Source organism: Haliotis asinina, chromosome 2 (assembly GCF_037392515.1).
Source record: "Haliotis asinina isolate JCU_RB_2024 chromosome 2, JCU_Hal_asi_v2, whole genome shotgun sequence".
Lineage (NCBI taxonomy): Eukaryota > Metazoa > Mollusca > Gastropoda > Lepetellida > Haliotidae > Haliotis > Haliotis asinina.
This window is the reverse complement of record NC_090281.1, coordinates 18313209-18335255: the sequence shown is the minus strand read 5'-3', so window position 1 is coordinate 18335255 and position 22047 is coordinate 18313209. Positions and strand designations below refer to the sequence as shown.

The window sequence follows — 22047 nt, the reverse complement described above, 5'->3', positions numbered from 1 at the left end:
GTATTCATTACTGCCTTGTAGATGTGACACTGGTCTAGCTGTCTTTAGCGGTCGTCTATTGTATCATCTGTCGAAACATTCTTGAGTAACATGAATATTTATACATATATACCTGAAGCGTGCCGTACATCTTATCTCGCACCTTAACGTGAGATGGTAAATATACATCCATGTTCAGGGCATGCCCACCACTCTGTTCAGCCCTTACTAGGTACTTTTCTCATTTTAAACTGATCCTCTTTTCTGACAATGTCCGGGATTATGCGCTATGTAAAGATGGTGTTTGGGTCTAAACAGAACACAGGCGGTGTATTGTCAGAATGTTTCGACGTGTTTATGATGTAAATCAGTTGTTACCATTTTGGTAAATCCAAAGTTTAGTGTAGGTTTACCGAAACCATACGTATGGCTGATTGAGTGTAGTTTTACGTCGCTTGTAGCAGCATTCCAGAAATATCACAGCGTTCACGAATAGCGTCTGACACTCTGACAAATCTGGCAGATTCTCCAGTGGTCAGATAGAAATCATCAACGAGCCAGTCCCAGTCTGTGACAGAATATTTCACAACGTCTTTGTGTGAAGTTGTTATTTGTGGCATGTGACACTTGTTTGCTGTATATAAATCTTATGTTTGTTATCATATAATGTTAAAAATTGCAGTCTCAGTTATAAGAAATGGTAAATCTAAAATGTTTAACTTAATTTTGTGCGTCCTGTTACTTTGAAACACCATCGTGAACACTGATATCACCGCAGTTAACACAAGAAATGGGCTTCATTCAAACTCCAATCGAACCCTGGTCTTTGGCGTGACGAGCTGTCGCTTTAACCACTAGGCTTCCCCACCGCCCCCATATGCCTGGGGGTATAGGGTGTTGATCTAAGCAAGTTTAGTGTCTGTAGTTTGGGGATTGAAGTTCACAGTCCTAGGTCTACATGTGGGAAACGCGCACATCGCATCTTTCCTCTCATCCCAAACTTTAATTTTAATAAGGCGACTCTACCTATGTTGTTTTAGCGTTCAATTTGATTACATAAGTGTTATTCCGTTTTAGATTTTAACAGGTGCTACCTATAACAACTGTGCTGTTGTATAAGATCACGTCTTTCTCCAGTTGGTCTCAAGGACTTGGTAGACAAAAAAAACAAAACAAAACAAAACAAAAAAACAAACGAAACGAAACAAAACAAAACAAAAACAAAAAAAACAAAAACAAAAAAAACCAAAGCAACAACTATGGCAGTAGAAACATTTTCAAAGGTCCATCAGTTAAATTTGAGTGTCTGCATTTCACTTTGAAGAACATACATCACAATTTTACGGTATCACCCGAACACATTTTTGGTAAAGTCCGGAATTGCCGTGCAGTGGTAAATCAATTTTATGTACGCATCAGGCAGTCGTGGTTACAGTGAGTGAGTTTAGTTTGAAGCCGCTTTTAACAATATTCCAGCAACGGGCTTCACACATGTACCCAAGTGTGGAATCGAACCCCTGTCTTCGACATTACGAGCGAACTCTGTAACCACTAGGCTAATCCACTGCCCTTATGCGTGGTTATACAGTGTTCCCAGAAATTATTGAGAAAATCTTTGGGGTTTTTTCTAATGATGCTAAGATTGGAAAAAGGGCTTTCACTATGCACTAAGCATACTAAATAAGGGAGACAACTCTTGAAGGCTTAGAAGGCAGCTCATTACGTCAAGAGTGTCCCTTGTCTGAGCAGACGGCTTCCTGTGTTGACATGGCAGAATGAGAGAGAGAAAAGAAAGCTCATTCTAGATGATTTTGAAAGGGGTGAGGCTGATGCTAAAGTGTTATCTTGTAGACATGGTATTCCTCTGTCTACAGTATACAGAACTTTGAAGAATATTCAAACAGGAACCGGGATAGAGCACAAAGCAGGGGCAGGTCGGCCCAGGAAATTCAGTGTTGTGGATCGCCGAAGACTTGGGCAGATTGTGAGTAGGGGCAAATTGAAAAGTGTTGAGAACATCAGAAATGAAATGATTAGCAGAGGAAGTCCTCAGGTATGCAATGAAACAGTTAGGCAGGAATTACAGAGACTTAATTGGGTGAAAAAACGTGGAATTCCCTCGCCGTTGATGAAAGATGCACAGAAGGAAAAACGTTTAAACTGGTGTCGGGCTCATGAAAATCAAGATTGGGATAATGTTTTCTTTTCGGATGAAAGTTCTGTTTGGCTTTTCCCTAATTGTGTGAAAATTTGGACCAAAGATACTGTCAAACCTATCTACCAGCGACCAAAACGTAGCCCGAAGTTTCACATGTGGGGTGGCATATCGGCTCGCGGAGTGACGCCATTTTGTGTTTTCACGGGAAACTTGACAAAAGAAAGATACGTTGACATTCTAAATGGTCACCTTCTTCCGACAGCACAAACATTGTATGAAGATGATTGGATTTTCCAGCATGATAATGACCCAAAACACACTGCGCGCTACACAAAACAGTGGTTGTCGGGCAAAAATGTTCAAGTTTTAGACTGGCCCAGTTACAGCCCAGACCTAAACCCAATTGAGAATGTGTGGGGAGTCATGAAGGACAGAATAAACCAAAAGGGACTGAGAAATATTGAAGATATGAAGGCCGAGGTGGTCCAATATTGGGATACCCCGTCACACGATTACCTACAAACTTTGATGGGTAGTGTGCCTAGGCGTATTCAGGCATGCATTGCTGAGCGAGGAGGTCTAACAAAGTACTAAAACAAGACTGAGACTGTAAAAGGATGATGATTTAACATGTTTATGTAAGTGAAACGCCAGAAGTTAATAAACGTAATGAGTTACATGACGCAACATGATTCTCAATAATTTCTGGGAATACTATACGATTGGTTGGTGAGACCAGTTGTCAGGACCCTCGAGGCATCAGACTCCGTGTCATCGTGCCACTTTGGCGTGGAACGTTGTTCATAATATCAGTCACTGTCAGATACAGTACTTCCCTACCGACATATGGCTGGAATACACCTTAAACGTGTTATGTTTGGAAACATACACATTTTTAGGTTGAGTCCTATCCGGGATTCGAACGCACACGTTGACCAAAGTCATCGAGTCAATTAGCACAAAAATATAAGGCTGACAACTGCCAGTCCAGTCAAAGTAACGAAATTTGTGTGCCCCTCTGACGAATGTTAATTTCCATAGCTCCAAAGCGAAAGCTGTAAATAGGTGTAATAAAAAATATACCATATCATGGAGAAAAGAAGACAGTGTGGATTATCACAGAACACATGGAAAAACACAAACAAATAAATACAAAAAAACAAAAAGAAAACAACATCATTTCATTGTTTGCTTTAATACCACCAAAGAGTTTTCTTGTGGTTATGACCAACACAACAACTTCATATTATCAACTTTTAAACATCTGCGTTGGAATTATATCAGTTCAGCAGTCGTATTCGCATGACGAATGAAAAAATATCTCTTCCGCCGAATTCTAGCGTTCAAGTTCTCCTCACAGCGTTGATGGGAAGCGCTTGCAATTACTTGTTGCTGTTAGCGTTGTTTAGAGCCATTATTGAATAATGGCGGGAGGCGTGGAGAGGTAACGTTGGAAAATCATTTGCACATAAATGTTGTTTATGCTAAAATTTGGATAACTCGAGTATTGTCAATGATACATTGTTTTAATATAGAACCTTGGAAAATAATCTGTTCATTCTTAAAGTGATTCTAATGGCCTTTTCAATGAGCATCTTATAAGAAAACAAGTACTCCAGTTTTCGTGTAGTGAATGTTTTTGTGGTCTCCGAAGATAAAGTGTACGGTAGTTTGCGTTCTAAGCACACTTTTTTAACCACTGGATATATGTCGCCTTTTGGATGTTATCTAGTTTCAACAATCGAGCATTATGGCAGTTCATAAGTGGCGCAGGCGTTCAGAGGCCAAAGGTAAGTTGAAATCAGTTTCAGTTTGATGTGGCTCTCTTTAGGCTATAGTATAGCCAGAGAGGATGATATCATTAAGCATGGCCTGTTACTCATAGCTGATAATGTGAGGATCAATAGGTTTTGTTTTAGGTTATTTCCCCAATTCAACAATGTATACAAATTGCAATGTGTTTTGTTTGTAGTATGAAGGGAAACAACTGTATACTGAGGTCATGGTATGGATTGAGAGCTACTCAGCTAGTCATTTGGCACAGTACATTCTAGGTTTTCAGGTCTGCACTTCTTCTTTAACAGGCCACCATCATATTAGTATTGCTGTGAGCAGTGTTTATCAATAAACCTTCTCTTTAACACTGATGAAATCTGAACATTCAGCTAATGACATAGATGTAATATTTGCATTTACATGATAATCTTCTTTTTAGGAGTTGATTGCAATAGAGCTGAAGAAAAACAAGGCTAAGATATTAGATGGCCTTACCTACTACAGAAAACAAACGTAAGTGCCAAGTAACTCTGCTTAAAAATTGTTTTTGTCACCGTCAGTTAAAGCATTTGCTCGTCACATGGAAGACCCAGTCACCCAGGTTTCATTCCCCCCATGGGTGCAGTATTTGAAGTCCATTTCTGGTGTTCTCCCACCTTGATATTGCTGGATTGCCAAGAGTGGCAAAAACTGAAACTCACTCTGCTTGCTTGCTCGCTCACTCCAACTATCCTTGTCGTAAGAGGTGACTAACATGATTGGGTCACAACGGATGGTCAGACCCGATTATTTACAGACCGCTGGAATGGAATGGAATGGATCCTCTCACAGTCTTAGCAGTTAATTTGCTCTTCTGTTGAATGAAGTATTTGGAATAAATGTACCTTGCTAAGGATGTTGTAACCATGATAACGGGTGTTGCAGGACCCCTACTGGAGAGCAGCTGAAGAAGGAGAGAAAGGTGTCCGAGGCTCGACTCGAGTTCACACAGAAACTCAGTCGGTTCCTGGTTAGTATGACACTAGGAGATATTGACATTAGGATTTTCTACAGTCAGGACAGTGGGGTTTCCTAGTGGTTAAAGCATTCAATCATCATGGTAGAGTAGTAAGTTTGATTCAAGAGTACAATGCATGAATCCCATTTTTGGTGTCTCCCACGATGATATTGCTGGAATGTTGTTAAAAGTGGCATAAAACCATACTCAGTCACTTGTTGACGCTCTACAGGAGAGTATCCAAGATAGGTTTTGGTGGAAGCCCCATGTTGATATCCAGCATGCAGCTTGTTGATTTCCAAATGTTTCACCCATATTTGATCGTATTTTTAAGCAAGAGACTCCCATGTAAGAGGATATGACAATACAGACAATATACCGCTCAGCAATATTTCAGTTACATGTGGGCATAGATAGGGTGATGAAGTGATGAATAATTATGGCTAATAATAAATTTCTGGTGTGCCCAGGGGAGGCGACTCTTTATAGAGATTGTGCATGTAGATGACTGGGCCCCTTGTTCTCTCTGACATCTTCTTTGAGTACTGACAGCCTTACTTCCCATTTGTCTTGTTTCCAAGGGGGTGGTGTATTCACCTGTTATCCTCAATACCCGGCTATGATTCCCCACATGAGTATAGTGTGTGAAGCACTTTATCTGGTAATAGTGCTGGAATGTTGCTAAAAGCAACTCACTCTTGTTTACAGGGCCTTGATGAGGTTCAGAGCTATGACCTCCTCATGTCATTCCTCGCCAACGACTTTAGGGGCTCCAAGAAAAACCTGCAGGTGATTACAGCATTTTGCTCCCATTCCTGTTATTGTGTCCATAGGTAGAGTAGATTTGTCCAGGTGAGTTACCCCTGCATGAATCTAGTCGTCAATGATCAGGGTTTTGCTTTTGGAATATCAAGTTGCAGAGCTTGTTGTATAGTTCTTAAAGACACAATGTCTCTTTTACGAGTCTGCGAGGACAGCCACAGACAGGCCCACCTGCCCTTCTGTCTATCTCGCTCGCTCACATGCAGACAAAGAGACAACCTCCCCTACCCACAAGTAGAAATAATGCTGGTATAAACAAGATAAAAATGGAACTAAAATGCATTGGTATTGTAACATATCAATTGGCATGCGTGATGGTGATTTACCATCAATGCACCTGTAAATTGCTCTGTTACATTTTACATTAATAGAGAGAGACCTACTGAATTTGCATCCATGATAGAGAGCATTCTGGATCCTCCATATATTGCTATTGGTATGATTGAACTAGATATATGGTGAAAAGAACTGAAAATTATTCAACTCAGTGTAACTAAATGTGACACCTGAAGTGACTCTTGCAGCAAGTGTTTGGTCATGAGCGCCACGCCCAGGCGCTGATCATGAAGATCCGTGACTACTACTTTACCGAGAGACTGTACCTGTTGAAGTGTCTCCATCAAGTCCTCAACTTCTGGCCAGACACACAGCACCCATACAAGGTGAGTCGTCTGCATGTACAGTGTGTGTTATGTACCTATTTTGCCACGTGTTTATGTCTACACTTAACTTGTGTTTGTGTATTTTTTAAAAAAATATTTTGTATTGTAACAATAATAGCATCATGTTTGTGTCCAAACTTATTTACCTTGTGTTTATATCAGGACTTAAGGCGTCTTGTGTTTACATCTGCACTTACTTGCCTTGTGTTTACTTGTACATCTGCACTTACTTGCCTAGTGTTTACATGTACATCTGCACTTACTTGCCTTGTGTTTACATGTACATCTGCACTTACTTGCCTTGTGTTTACATGTACACTTAATGTGTTTACATCTACACTTATTTGCCTTGTGTTTACCATGAACACTTACTTGCCAGGTGTTTACATCTACACTTGAGGTGTGTTTACATCTGCCTTTACTTTCCTTGTGTTTACATCTACACTCACTTGCCTTGTGTTTACATCTGCCTTTACTTGCCTTGTGTTTACATCTACACTCACTTGCCGTGTGTTTACATCTGCCTTTACTTGCCTTGTGTTTACATGTACACTTAATGTGTGTTTACATCTACACTTATTTGCCTTGTGTTTACCATGAACACTTACTTGCCAGGTGTTTACATCTACACTTAATGTGTGTTTACATCTGCCTTTACTTGAAATTTTGTGTTTACATCTACACTGACTTGCCTTGTGTTTACATCTGCCTTTACTTGCCTTGTGTTTACATCTACACTCACTTGCCGTGTGTTTACATCTGCCTTTACTTGCTTTGTGTTTACATCTACACTCACTTGCCTTGTGTTTACATCTACACTCACTTGCTTTGTGTTTACATCTACACTCACTTGCCTTGTGTTTACATCTACACTCACTTGCCTTGTGTTTACATCTTCACTCACTTTCCTTGTCTATACACCTACACTTAATGTGTGTTGACATTTCCTCTTTCCTTTTGTTTATGTCTACACTTACTTGGCTTGTGTTTACATCTATAATACTTACTATGTGTTTACGTACACTTACTCAGTTTTTACCTAGCTGACTAGATACACCTGAACATACATGCCCGACATGTTGCAGGAGGCATACAGCCAGTTCCTGAATGACCTCCTGGACAACTACCAGCTCACAGAGAAGGTTAGAGTTACGGCCCCTGGTTGTGAATTATCTTATGGTCATGTATATTTATCCCAAAGATTCCCTTACGATTTGAGGTTAATCAGTACCATTTTCATTCTTATTGTTTTTCACCCAAACTGTTTGGTTTCAGTCGGTGCATCCCTGATCAACTAGAATTGTGCACGTTCCCTTCATGATTCGGGCAAACTCAGGGGCATTCATATTCCATGTAGCTAAAATTAAAAGTGCAAAATGTTAATTGTACGTAGTAAAATGTGATACAATTATTTAAGATTATACATTGATATTTTGAGAAAATATACAAAATAGTACCTTGCCCATAACATGCATGTGTGTCGCTCTTCTGCATTTTTCTGTAGGTAGCAAGTATCAGATATGTATTGAAGCAGTTGGATATATAAATCCATGCCATTTTCAGCTGCTGTCTCAGTTCTCTGATGTGTCTAAAGCTCAGATGCCAACTTGGGAGTCTCACGGACCGCTGATGGTGAGTTGGCATTTTCATCCTTCTTCGGGTGTCTGGCTTTATTTGTAAATGCTAATTTGTCTTGAAAAATGTTCATCATGCCCTTTCATGTTACATTTCACAGCACAGATTCAGCTGTCTCTTTTGTAACCATGGTATCATTAAGTGTTACCAAAATTCATTTAATCATGTGCTAAACTCCTTTTGAATTGAGTGATATTTACTGTTTCAGACAGAACATCAATCTCAGGCATGGATACACCAGAATCTGAAAGAACAGGTGGGTGACCTTGAGAATTGAAGGTCAGGTCAGTAGAGGTTACGTTTTAGGACAGCAGATGTTACAGTGTTGCACCGTGTAAACTGAGTTCAGATTTGTGCCAGGCAGAAAAAGCTTTGAGTTGGAATTTTACACATATGTAACCAGAACAGACTGACACAAGGCCAAAGATAATTCAGTTGGACTACCTTGGCATCTCTATGAGAGACAATGTAGTGTGTAAATGGTGTTATGGAAGGCGTCTGCTGTGACGTCTGCTGTGACGTCTGTTTCTGTCTTTCAGTGTGAGCTGCTGGAATTGTTGCTGCTTTACTTCAAGGACTTTGAGACAAATGAGAAAGGTTTCCTGGATCTCCTGGAGAAATTCAAGGTGGGCATCATGAACAAAGTCAGTCAAATACTGTCTGCATCTTTCATCAATTTCATCTAGTAAACTTCTCTTTGGTCCTTTGAACTCCACCTAATAAGGGATGTTAGGGTAGCCGAGTAGTTAAAGCATTGGTACAATGTGTCGCCCATTTCTGGTGTCCCGTCATGATATTGTTGGAATACTGCTAAAAGCGACATAAAACCCAATTCAGTTCCGCTTTTAGCAATATTTGTACTCATTGTAACCAAGTGGAGAATCGAATCTGGGTTTGCGGCATGACAAGCAAATGCTTTAACCACTAGCTTACCCCACTGCCCAAGTGCCTGTCAATATGTCAGTGTGTCACTGTCAATATAGCTTAACAGCTTGATAATAATCTGGACCATCAGTGTATCCATCGATGTGTATGATCTGTTTCAGTCATCTGTCTGTTTTAGGGTCATGGGTTCGGATACCTGCAGAGCTACAAGCATGCCCTGGGGAAGGCTGATGAGAAGATAGTCAAGAGAATAGGGTAGGTTATCTGCCCTTTACTGCATGTCATTGCAGGCTAAGTGTCATGGCAGTTTGCCCATTTGTAAATGTCTGATATCCACAGGTCTGTTTATTTCATGTTTAACTGTTGCAGACTAGTGAAGATGCAGGTTGGAATTAATCTTATATAACCCACATTTGTTGTGAAAGGCAATTAACGGGATCGAAAAGTTTGATACATGTCATCGTAGCCCAATTGCGTAGATTGATGCTCATGCTGTTTATCACTATTGTCTGCTCCAGACTGGATTGTTTACAGACCGTTGCCATGTAGCTGGAATACTGAGCGTTACATAAAACTAAACTCACTCACTCACTTAATGTAAACTTTCAAGAGGTCGGCATTGAGGGGATAATGCATCTACTTACTGGCTCCCAGTCTACAAGTTGTTCACTGGTCACAAGGAGAACATGAGTTGATGTCACCTCGATGTTTGTTTATGTTCCATGAGCCCAAAACATCAAGGATACGTGAACCCATGGGCCCAGAGGGACCAGGGAACAATGTATTTATCTTACCGAACACCTCAGTTTTAATTTTGAATTGAGGCTCTGTGAAGCCCATTTTCTGGTGTCCCACGCCATGATATTGCTGGAATATTGCTAAAAGCGGTGTAAAAGTAAAGTAAACTTAACTAACTAACTAACTAACTAACTAACTAACTAACTAACTAACTAACTAACTAACTAACTAACTAACTAACTAACTAACTGACTCGAATTGAGGCTCAGTTACAAAACGTTTTGTATCCATTGCTAGATTTTGCAGACAAGAAAAATAGGTTCGGTGTTACCTCCCTTCCATCGATTTGCATTCATAAAACATTGGCAATTTCTGTAAATTATATGTTATTCAATGTTACTTGAGATAAAGAATTACAGCTACGAAGTACCAAATTTGTTCAGCATTCCCATCAAGGTACATTGAAAAAAATAGAAGAGTGCTCAGCCAGTCAGAAAACTTTATTTTTAGTGAAGTAAGATAAGCTGTGTTGACTGTCCGTGTTGACTGTCCGTGTGAGTCCGTGACTGTCAGGGGCTTTGATAGTCCAGTATTAGCTGAGTGCATCATAAAATTGATCTGCTTTTCAACTTCCCCTCAATCCTCTTGCTTGGCATATTGGAGATGAAGCCCAAACAGAAATGATTACCTTGATTGATCCAGTTATGTCAAAGGTCATGTTCTTGTTGTTCACACACTCACCATGTCAGATGTAATCGTTTGTCTGTCTACTGTTGTCCAGCTACCTGGAAATGCTGATCCTGCTTGACCTAATGGACTTCACCACGGCTGCCAAATGTCGAGAGGACAACAAGTGAGTCATTTGTTACCTATTCTATTTTAGTGAACATAATTTTTCTTTATATGTGTTCTTGTTGTAAACAGTGAATGATCTCAAGAAATGTACTGAAAAACTTGGGATATCGATATGATCACAGTTATCAGTGATATTTTTGTTTCAGTTTTGATGAGCACCTTCTCCTCAGTAAGAGAGATACATTTAACGTGAGTTTTTGTTTTAGCTGATATGGTACTGGTTTTCATGTCCGAAACTTGCATAAGGTGGTGAAGTATACATTGTTTGAACAAATTAGAATGACCATTGTCTCTGTTTTGACTTCTGTTGTCACCACTGGCAATATTTCCAAACACGTGGGGGGGCACACATTCCTGAGGTGGCACAGCAGTATTTCTCCCATTGAAGACAAATGTTACATCAGAATCAGATTCTTGTCAAATAGTTTGGAGAGAACAGTGTAAATGTGTCCTTAAACACACATTTTAGACTAAAAGAGAAGAAGAACATACAAACATACAATTGATTTTTGTGTGTAGAAAGTCAACAAGATATTTGAGCACCTGGGGTCTGAGCGGCAGGTAGCACCGCTTTTGTTGGGATGGGCCGTCCTCCGCCAGTTGTACATCGACGATGATGAGGGCACCATGATGACAAGGAAGTTGGGCAATATGGCGCTGCAGTTGGGAGTATTTGACTACACCCTTGACCTGCTTAAGATGGAGCCGTTTAATGGCAGCACGGTACGTTGTAGCCGTCACTGGTGGTCCAAATTAACTGAAAGTTCCAAACCAAAGAGTTCTGTAATCTAATTCTAGCAATTTTGCCAATATTTAGTTTATGCTAATCAAGTAAGTAGTGATTTGTTAACATCGATGCCCCAGAAATACATAGCCCCCAAGTCCAAACAATGATAACAGTAAAAACCTTAAAATGACAAATAATACTGTTCTTTATGAAACTCTAACTAGTGGATGATTTTGACTAGGTTGTAGTACAAGTTCCATGCTGAAGTACAGAGGGAAAGGTATACATTGTTTAATTATATCACTTGTAAGCAAAACTCCTCAGGTCGTTTCCTTGTAATGTTTTCTTCACAACTTATTCCATAGTATTTGGTGAAGAACCGATGATGACAGTGTATTTTATTTGGAACTAGTGTTGGAGTAATTTTTTGTTTGGTTTATTTGGAACTTTACACTGAGAAATGAATGATGGCAACTGATGCCATTCAGTACTGGCCTGCATCACCTGAAGTTTCCTAGTAAGCAACATGCCCAACCTGAACATGTTTATCTATAACAAGACTTTAATTAACTAAACATCTTCATGGTTTAAGTGGTATCACCAGCCTCTTTCTTGTGAGTCTGATAATGAACAGGAATTTAACAAAACAATTATTCATCTTGATTCATTTCTCATACCTTGATTTTCAGCATGTTTTATCACCCTTTTCCAAAGCTACAGTTTACTCATTGGCAGAACATTTTAATATAATCCACAGATATTCTGTAATATGGTTACTATGAATGGCAAGCGTCATAACTGCATTGGCACACATTTTAGTAGTAAAGGTGCCAACTGCCACACTCTCAAACATCCTGGCTGAAGCACTACAACTATCTTGTCAGACTGTGAGCAGGTGCCTGTTTAAACTGACCAATAGCAGTGATGGCTAGATGATTTACATAGTGCTGATTGTGTTTGTCCTGATGTTGCAGATTATCGCCTCCTTTGCCAGACTCATCGTCTACTCCCTGATGTATGTCACACTCAGTCTGTTTGATGAAGACACACTGGGCAATCCTGAGGTATTCATGATACATGTAGAGTTGCCTCCCTTGGCTAAGTCACTGTTTCCATTCAGCATACCAGTTAAATCAGTCTTAGTTCTCTTTCAGAAGTCCTCCTTGGTTCACATATAAGCATTTAAATATCCCTTTTAAATCCTATGAAAGTTGTAGGTATATTTTTCTATAAAATATTTACAAAACAAAAAACTCGTTTTTTGTCTTGTGAGACGACCCGTACAGGGCCCCACCAGGTCCCCTTCAGCCAAGACCAGGTAACTCTAGCCGACAACCTTGCACCCTACTTTTCATCCTGTTGTTCTGTTGAATAGATGTATGTGGTGTTCGTTTTGAGTTTGCTCTCCTACAAACAGTATGATGGGTGTATGAGAGTCTCAATCTGTATGTATGGTTCCTTCTTTACGCACGGGTATTAGATGGACTTCATATATTGATATTCTCATTCATCCTTTGTTGTAAACTTTGCCATGGGTTCTCTGTTTTCTAGCCTTGAGGCAGGCAAAATGGCGGACCATGTGCTTGCGATTTCCTTGCTACATGCTCTTGGTAGAATGCAATAGGTTGTTCATATATTATGTTTACATTATATATAGTAGGCTTGCCTAAATTCTCTCTTTTCAGAGAATTTGTAGTAAGTCATTGTTGAGTAATTTTGATGGCTGTAACTTGTAGCATTTAAATATCACCTGTGGATCTTATTTATTGCTATTTACTTGTGTGTATATCCTTGCTGCTTCACAGTTCCTGCGTGTAACACTGGCGTGGTTCTGTTTGTTGCAGTTTAAACCCTTTGTGTCGGGCAGTGCCACACTACCGACACAGGAAGGTCATAACATGTGCCTCTGGTGTTGGTGACCGAGGTTGTATTTTTTGCGTGTTTATTTGTGCCTCATGTGCATTTTATCAGACACAGATTTTTATGTTTTTCACTACTCTGCTTCAGACCGGGTAATATTTCATGACAGGTTCCTTAGGAAACCCCCAAACTATGTTGCTACTCTAACGAGTGATTTCTGGTTTGAAGCTGAGATTGTCAGTGTACTTTCTTATCTCAGACATGGTTTCCAGATTCTGACAGGAGATTTGTCTATCAGCACCAGGAGGCTGTTGAGTGTGACGGAGCATGTGTAAATGCATGGGTATTTATATAACGCTGTAGGCTATGTTTGCCTGTATGTCTATCGACACCTTGACCAAAACAGCTATTGAGCGTGCTGTTCACCTCAACGCTTAAGGTCTGTCAGAGTGCTTGGGCTGACTCAATATGTCAGGCTGCCCCTGTGTGCCTAGGATCCAGGGTTTGGGCTTGAACAGTGGACATATCAATTTGAGCTTCGGGCCTTTTCACTACACTGAACTTAATACTGAATAAGTTCATCTCTGAGGCAAGTGCCAGACAGAATTGCGGCTGTGTTGCCTCAGGTCTTGTCCATGTCGAATACCCAAACTGTTTGAGTTTGCCTATCAGGAAGCATGCTTCCAGGAAGCATGGCTTCATGTCCGTATTCGCTTCTGGATACCTGCTTTTCTCAGATCGATATTGCTGTCCAAGTGACTGCTCATATCGAACTTCCACTGCTTACCCAGCCTTCTTTTGATTGCTCACCTGTTAGATCGATTCTAAGAAACGAACAAAAGGGATCCATAGGGGTATTCATATGTTCTGTTTGATGGCGGAAGGTGGGGAAGTCTGCGAACAAGTGGACTTTGTCTTGTTTTGTTGCCGTAATTGTTCACTTACAATGCTGACGATTTGAAGTCAAACTTAGTAGGGTAGATGCCACCTTGTTGGCAATCAATGAAGAGGTCGGTTCCGTTGCTCTTTTAAGCCAGTAGCGTGCTTTCATTACCTAATTGACACGCATTCAGAGGATTGTGCTTGGTTTGGTTTTTCGGTTCTCACCAGTGGAGAGTGTCCTGCCACCCTGACCAAGTGAGTATCTGGCTACTGGAATCGGCTCTGTGTTCAGTGTCAATATGGTTTATATCACTGCATGGTATGAGCCTTCCCACTCTTTCGAGTTGGGTTGGGTTAGATTTGGATGTACTTACGTCCCTTACGTTTTCTTCACCTAAAGGCTAGAGAGGGCAGGGTTGGTTTTGAAAGCAAAAACCAGTTGTGTGCTATTAATCCCTCTAATGACGAAACTCTGTACAAACCCCCAATGGGTCACTGTTTTGAGTGCCTCTCTTCAAGCCACATTTCATGTGTGTACATTTTTTGCAATTCAGGGGATTTTTGTATGATAATGGTTATTCCCTCCTCCTAAAACTTCAGCATTTGGGAGTATGTGTTAATCAGCACTTTGGGTGATGGCGGTTTACACTTACTGTTACTCTCCTCACATTGAGAGCATTTGGTGGAGTGTGTTTTATCATGCTTTTCACTTGTACAGTGGCCTTTGTACATGTTCGATTGCCTCAGAAAGTTTTTAGCAATGCTAAAATAATTTCTCTGGATTTTATCAAGGTCCCACCAAAGCCATCTTTCAAACAGGAGGGATGCGTTTGAGCATTAGCTTGCAGTACCTATTAGCTCGAATCCTGGGTCATTGGCTTTTCACTGTTTTCTATGCATTCTGTACCTTGATGCCTCTTGCCACGCTTCGCTGATTTGGGCTATGTTAGGATTGGGCGTGGTTTTGGTATGTCCCCATACATTCCTTTCCATTGTAATGGTTGGGGATGGGGTTTATGTCATGCATGTTTTGAGCCAGTTGATGTATAAGCTTGAGCTCTCTGTTCCCACCCAAGCCACGCCCCTGCCTGATTGACATCAGCGGTCAGATGACTAGGTAAGAGTAATTTCCTATTTCCATATATTCATATTTCCAGATTTCACTCCACCACAGGTTTAGTTGTTGCCAGACAGAATGCCACTCCCAGCTCAAAATCTTTGGGAGTCTGTCTTATGCTTATTTGTACCCCAAGGAGGACTTCCTTCTAAAAAAGAATTATACAAACCTGTAGAGGTTATGAATTCTTTGAAGAAAGGCCCCCTTGGGGTACGGCCACCCACCTCCCCTCGTTCTGCCTGATGCGTTCAGTATGAAAAGTGAGGTGTGAGATTGATAGCTAGAGTTACCTGCTCTTGACTGCATAAGGCTGATGGGGTCCTGTATGGGTGGTCTCACAAGAGAAAAATGAATTTTTTGTTGTGTAAATATTTTATTGAAAAATATAGTTACAGTTGTCGGTGGATTTAAAATGAACATTCAAATGCTTGTATGTACCCCAAGGAGGACTTTCTTCAAAGAATTCATAACCTCTACAGGTTTGTATAAGTTTTTCACTCTTCACTTCATGACTCTGACAGGATCCTACTATTCAAGCAGTTTACAGAAATTGCAAACCTTACACTTTCTTCAACATTTTTAGGTTGAAATCATACAATTGTAACTGATCTGCTTGATATCACACAGATTGCTTCGAGACACCTGACGGTAGGGGTGGCCTAGTGGGTAATGCGCTAGCTTCTCATGTCAAAGACATGGGTTCAAATCCCTTCATAGGCAGCAATGATATGGCTGGAATATTGCTTAAAATGATATAATAATAATAGTAGTAGACAATTTACAGAGTGCATATATCAATGTCTGTGACATGTTCAAAGTGCACATAAAAGGAGTTCCGGAGTCCCTGTATGCAAGCAAGTCAAAGAAGATAGATCAGTAGGGATACTCACGGAGATTGTTCTACAGCAGAGTAGTAGAATGTTCAGCGTCCATATAGAGTTGATCGTACTTTTGGGGAATTTTGATGAGGTTTTCACTCTGACGTCATGAAGGCAAATACTGGCCGATACTATGTGGCCGATACTGGCCGACACTATGTGGCCGATACTGGCCGATACTATACCCACTAACTTGTACCCACCCATTGCCTTCTTGAAAAACACAAGCACAACTGCTGTCACATGATTTGTGAAAATTTTGAGCTTAAGAACAGGTCTAAGTTAAAATCTGCTTTGAAGCTTCTTGAAGGTAACAACTAGGTCAGTAAAGACGCATCAAACTATCGATGGATTGCAATTTTTGAGTCTCCGATAGCAATTAATCGAGGGTAGAAATGAAAAACTGTTGATGCATAGATTGTAATAGTGACCATCGATGGTTTCATAATTGACTTTATTCATATTAAATGTATATGTTCTTTGTATATTTGTCCCCCACCGCAACGCAGAGCGGGGCACTATGTATTCAGTGGCATCTGTACGTATGTATGTACGTCCCGATTCTTGTTAAAGCGATATCTCATGAACTATTGAACCCAATATTTTGAAATGTCATGACAGCCTACATTAGTGGATTATGCGGACACCATTTAGTTTTGCTGACCTTGACCTTATTTTCAAGGTTACTATGACACTTTGAACACTTCTCAGACTCTTCAACATATCTCATGAACTATTTTGTATGATGTCTTCAAATTTGGTGACAACCTAATTTTGGTGATTTTACATTAGGGGATTGCGTTCACACCAGCCATCTTGGGTGACCTTGATCTTATTTTCAATATGACCACAACGCTTCGTCCACTTTTGGAACTTATGTTAATGCAATATTCCATGAAACATTGCAACCAATGTCCTCAATGTTGGTGACAAGCTACATTGGCTGATTATCCAGACACCAGTCATTTCACGCATCTTGCGCAAAATGTAAAGAGTAATGAATATGTTATAAATATTTCATTCTTCTTTAGTGGCTGGGGACATTGCCATGTTAGTGGCAAACACTTGTCTTTTATGTTTGCATGCAGCATAACAACTTCATTGAGTTTGTTTTAATTGTTTACTTGATCTGGGTTTCTTGTCAGTTGTGAAAAGAGACTGAAACTACTTCAACTTGTTTTTATGTCATATATACTAAACATCATTTGGGAAATGACTTCAAATTAGATCATTCAAGAAGAGAAATAGTATTGCAATAATTGGTCACCCCTAGTGACAACCATTCAAAACCTAGTGTTCACTTTCAGGCCCTGTATGAAGTGGCTGCCTTGGTGCTGAAAGCTGACTTTAATGCTGAATACATGTGGCAGAAGGTAGGCAAGCCCCTAGCAACCTGTGCTGGTCTCACTGTGGGGATTATGAGCTGGAACCAGCCCCTAGCAACCTGTGCTGGTCTCACTGTGGGGATTATGAGCTGGAACCAGTCCCTAGCAACCTGTTTTGATTTTAAGATGTGACGTAATGGATCAGGTGGTTAGACTGGTTGATATGCTATCAGTGTGAATCGCTGCTCTCAAGACTTACCAACCTGTGATGATGTGGATAAGAATTGATCTTCAGTAACCCATGCTTGTCATAAGAGACGACTAACAGGATCTGGTGGTCAGACTTGCTGATGTGGTTCACAGTTGTTGGTTCCCAATTGCGTAGATAGATCCTCATGCTCTTGATCACTAGATTGTCTGGTCTAGATTTGACTATATATACTAATATAGACCACCCCAAGATAGCTGGAATATTGAAGAGTGTGCATCAAGCAACAACCAACCAACCAACCAAACAACTTGACACTTCACTTCAAACCCATTCTATGCAGACCATAATCATACAGTTGGGATTCTTCATTACTAGTTTGCTTCACTGTAGTTGAGTCAGAGGGTAATGTGTGGTGTATTATACCATATAGCTTAGACATGCTCATGCCATATGGTCCGGAGTTTCATTATCATTCTGATGTATAGTTCACTATGGAACTGTTTGTAAGTTACGGCTAGTGGGGGTGATAATGTTTTTTGTGGAGAAGCATGTGCAAGGACCTCTTATCATGTACAGAATCAGTGACCCATCACCTAGTACATGTGTATATAATAGATGACTCTTCCCTCTTCCCCACCACCTCCATAAAGCAAAATGGGTGACACCCATCCTTAAATATCATATCTCTCTCACACATGCACGTACACTCACACACACACTCAGAGTATAGAGGATGTAGGTACCACAGGCGCCTGGAGATCTCAAAGGTACCAGACTATTTTGATCTTTACTGTCTCTTCAATGCTTGCTGTAGTTCGACATGCATTTGTGTGGCAGGGTCTAGAGGAGGGGCTCATATCTCTCTCACACATGCACATACATTCTCAGTGACTGATCTCAGGCTTTGATACTCGGTGCCAGGAGATCTCAAAGGTGCCAGACTATTTTGATCTTTACTGTTTTCAATGTTTGCTGTAGTTTGACATGTATTTGTGTGGTAGAGTTTAGAGGAGGGGCTTATATCTCTCTCACACATGCACATACTCTCACACACACAATCAGACAGAGTATAGAGGATGTAGGTCCCACAGGCCCAGCATGAAGACAAAGCTAGGGGAACATCAGTGACCGATCTCAGTCTTTGATACTCGGTGCCTGGAGATCTCAAAGGTGCCAGACTATTTTGATTTTTACTGTCTTTTCAATGTTTGCTGTAGTTCGACATGTATTTGTGTGGCAGGGTCTAGAGGAGGGGCTCGGCTGTCTCTACAGTTCTGCCTTGGCCTGCTTTCCTCTCGACTTTCCGAAGCTGATGAAGCTCAACACATCTTTGTCATCATGTGGACCAGAGAGTGCCAAGAGGGTAGGTTCAGCACAGAATACTTGACCCTCCAGTTGTGAATCCTTAAGAGGTCGATGCTAATTGCTTTACAGTTCGACCTGTGAAGATCAGTGTTAGAATTTGTCTACAGCTAGCAACCCATGCTTGTTGTTACAGGAATAATGGGACTGGGTGGTCAGGCTCTTTGGCTTGGTTCAGTCATGTCTTTCTATCCCAGTTGCGTAGATTGATGCTCATGCAGTTGACCACTGGATTGTCTGGTCCAGACTTGATTATTTACAGACCACCGCCACATAGCTGGAGTACTAGCAAACCAACCAATACTGGTTCACTTCTGAATACTTGAGGGTTTGATACTGTCTGAGGTGAACATTGGAAAAATGTTTTACTGAGTACTTAAAGTTAAGTACTGAAACTGGGAATATCTTATACTGAGGGTTTAATGCTTAATACTGGAACATTTGATAATAAGGCAATGCAGCAATCAAGTGTCACTAAGAGGTCCTAGAGGACCTGAAACCACCTGCTTAACAGGATGTTAATGCTAAGATGTTTGCCAGTTCCAAATTTTAACATCACCTTATGACTATCGTAGTGCTAAAATGTTCACTGCCATACTATTTCATTGACACATGCTTATAGTGCGAAGACCACTGAAAAACCATCATGCCAACGTGATTGCAGCTACCATGACAGAGCTGCTCAGATACTCAGCTCAGATCTCCCCTTGATTATTTAGGAGAAAAACATCATGTGTTGGCCAATTTCCAGGTGTTATTGAGTATTTGAAGCATGGAAATACATTTGGAACCGACAGGAAATGTATTCCTGTGCTTCAAATACTCAATAACACCCGGAAATTGGCCAACACATGATGTTTATCATCATTGTAATCAAAACGTTACAGCAAAGGTAAAGCAGTGAAGTGTCATCAGCTGGCTGTTTCAGCTGGTTACCACGGTAGCATCTGGAGCTGGTCATTTGCGACGTCATTCTGACTTTACATCACAATATGATTTGAATGACGTCACCACTGTTGTTGACACAACAAAACAATTGTTTGAGATGTTTCTACGTGTCAGTACGCAACGAACAGTCTTGCCGTTGAATACCATTTGATCGTGTTTTTCAATCAATCTGATACAGAAGACAGTGACTTTTGGTGTACAATGTGTTGTACTACATGTATTGGGGTTGCAACAAATGGGTGATGGGGTTGTGGTTAAAAGATTTGCATGTTTGATTCCCCACGTGGTTACGATGTTTGAAGCCCATTTCCCTGCCAGGATATTGCAGGAATATTGCTGAAAGTGGCGTTAAACCAAAGCCACTCCCTCTCACTTTGCAGATGGCCAGGATATAACTGTAATACTGATAGTACCTCATCCAACCACTGATGTAGTTATGCATGTTGTAGATGTTGCTGTATGTGTTGCAGGTGAAACTGTCGATGCAGGAGTTGAAGCTGTACACTGAGTATTTCGACACCAACAGCTCTCAGGATATCATACCCACACAACAGAGCTCTGTGTTCAGACTGGCCAGGCCTAAACTCCCATATATTGCTGGTAGGTACCAAGGTGGTGTATAACTTTCATACCCACACAACAGAGCTCTGTGTTCAGACTGGCCAGACCTAAACTCCCTCATATTGCTGATAAGTACCAAGGTGGTGTATAACTTTCATACCCACACAACAGAGCTCTGTGTTCAGACTGGCCAGGCCTAAACTCCCATATATTGCTGGTAGGTACCAAGGTGGTGTATAACTTTCATACCCACACAACAGAGCTCTGTGTTCAGACTGGCCAGACCTAAACTCCCTCATATTGCTGATAAGTACCAAGGTGGTGTATAACTTTCATACCCACACAACAGAGCTCTGTGTTCAGACTGGCCAGACCTAAACTCCCTCATATTGCTGATAGGTACCAAGGTGGTGTATAACTTTCATACCCACACAACAGAGCTCTGTGTTCAGACTGGCCAGACCTAAACTCCCTCATATTGCTGATAAGTACCAAGGTGGTGTATAACTTTCATACCCACACACCAGAACTCTGTGTTCAGACTGGCCAGACCTAAACTCCCTCATATTGCTGATAGGTACCAAGGTGGTGTATAACTTTCATTCCCACACACCAGAGCTCTGTACTTAGGTTGACATGACCAAAACTCCCATACATTGGTGATAGGTACCAAGGTGGTGTATAATTTTCATACCCACACAACAGAGCTCTGTGTGCAGGTTGATCTGACCTAAACTCCCACATATTGCTGGTAGGTACCAACGTGGTGTAAAACTTTCATACCCGCACAACAGAGCTCAGTGTTCAAGAAAATATGATACAGAGAAACTGAGATTAGTCTGAATCAGTTATATGTCAATATAAGTCAAGTTCCTGATTTTTCACAGGAAAATATTTCTAGCCGATCTGACTTTTGTAGTTATTTTGCAGGGGACCTGGTAATACCAAGAGGAACGCTTGGACAACTCTCTGGTATCAATGGTGAGACAGTTTGTTCTGATTCATCTGAGAATTCTTTCAAGATGTTTAATGAGAAATATAACTTGATCTTTATGAGCTATGTTGGTATAAAGGTGTATTTTAATTCCTAGGTATATCCAGTGGTGGATTGTACACCAATGGATCAACGTCTTACGATGAAGTTAAAGTTTGATGTCAATAGGGTGTTATCAGAATATATTACTGAATATTGTTTACATCATCAGGAGATTTTCCTGCTACACTAGTTAGAGATCACTACTTTGATGTCTGTTTACCAAGGGAAAACATGCTGGGAAGTTGTCAATAGAGAATCTCTCTCTTGTGTCATTTGATATGAAATATGTCATCACAGTTTGAATGTCATGTGCTTGTTTTCAGCTCAGGCAGCCAAAAGGAGCAGCCCCATCATCCAATGGGAGTTGGTGTACAACGGCTGGCAGCTCCTGATGTGTGAGGTGCAGGAACTGCTGCACCAGATAGCTCAAGGTGGAGGTAAGTTGGTGTACAACGGCTGGCAGCTCCTGATGTGTGAGGTGCAGGAACTGCTGCACCAGATAGCTCAAGGTGGAGGTAAGTTGGTGTACAATGGCTGGCAGCTCCTGATGTGTGAGGTGCAGGAACTGCTGCACCAGATAGCTCAAGGTGGAGGTGAGTTGGTGTACAATGGCTGGCAGCTCCTGATGTGTGA

The 22047-nt window shown here is 40.9% G+C and overlaps 1 protein-coding gene across 1 annotated transcript in view; it reads left to right on the top strand.

Annotated features, from left to right (window-relative positions):
* Positions 1 to 3492: 3492 nt before the first annotated feature.
* Positions 3493 to 22047, top strand: part of LOC137273354 (nucleoporin NUP188-like) — a 48603-nt gene continuing 30048 nt past the window's right edge. The window contains exons 1-20 of the mRNA XM_067805965.1: positions 3493 to 3581; positions 3870 to 3927; positions 4353 to 4426; positions 4838 to 4922; positions 5619 to 5699; positions 6257 to 6394; positions 7480 to 7536; positions 7958 to 8026; positions 8238 to 8285; positions 8569 to 8655; positions 9093 to 9169; positions 10434 to 10505; positions 10654 to 10696; positions 11027 to 11230; positions 12209 to 12298; positions 17279 to 17344; positions 18748 to 18870; positions 20288 to 20417; positions 21309 to 21359; positions 21738 to 21851. Coding sequence (XP_067662066.1) covers positions 3562 to 3581; positions 3870 to 3927; positions 4353 to 4426; positions 4838 to 4922; positions 5619 to 5699; positions 6257 to 6394; positions 7480 to 7536; positions 7958 to 8026; positions 8238 to 8285; positions 8569 to 8655; positions 9093 to 9169; positions 10434 to 10505; positions 10654 to 10696; positions 11027 to 11230; positions 12209 to 12298; positions 17279 to 17344; positions 18748 to 18870; positions 20288 to 20417; positions 21309 to 21359; positions 21738 to 21851 — 1687 coding nt within the window. The 5' untranslated portion in view covers positions 3493 to 3561. The remainder of the gene's footprint in view (positions 3582 to 3869; positions 3928 to 4352; positions 4427 to 4837; positions 4923 to 5618; positions 5700 to 6256; positions 6395 to 7479; positions 7537 to 7957; positions 8027 to 8237; positions 8286 to 8568; positions 8656 to 9092; positions 9170 to 10433; positions 10506 to 10653; positions 10697 to 11026; positions 11231 to 12208; positions 12299 to 17278; positions 17345 to 18747; positions 18871 to 20287; positions 20418 to 21308; positions 21360 to 21737; positions 21852 to 22047) is intronic.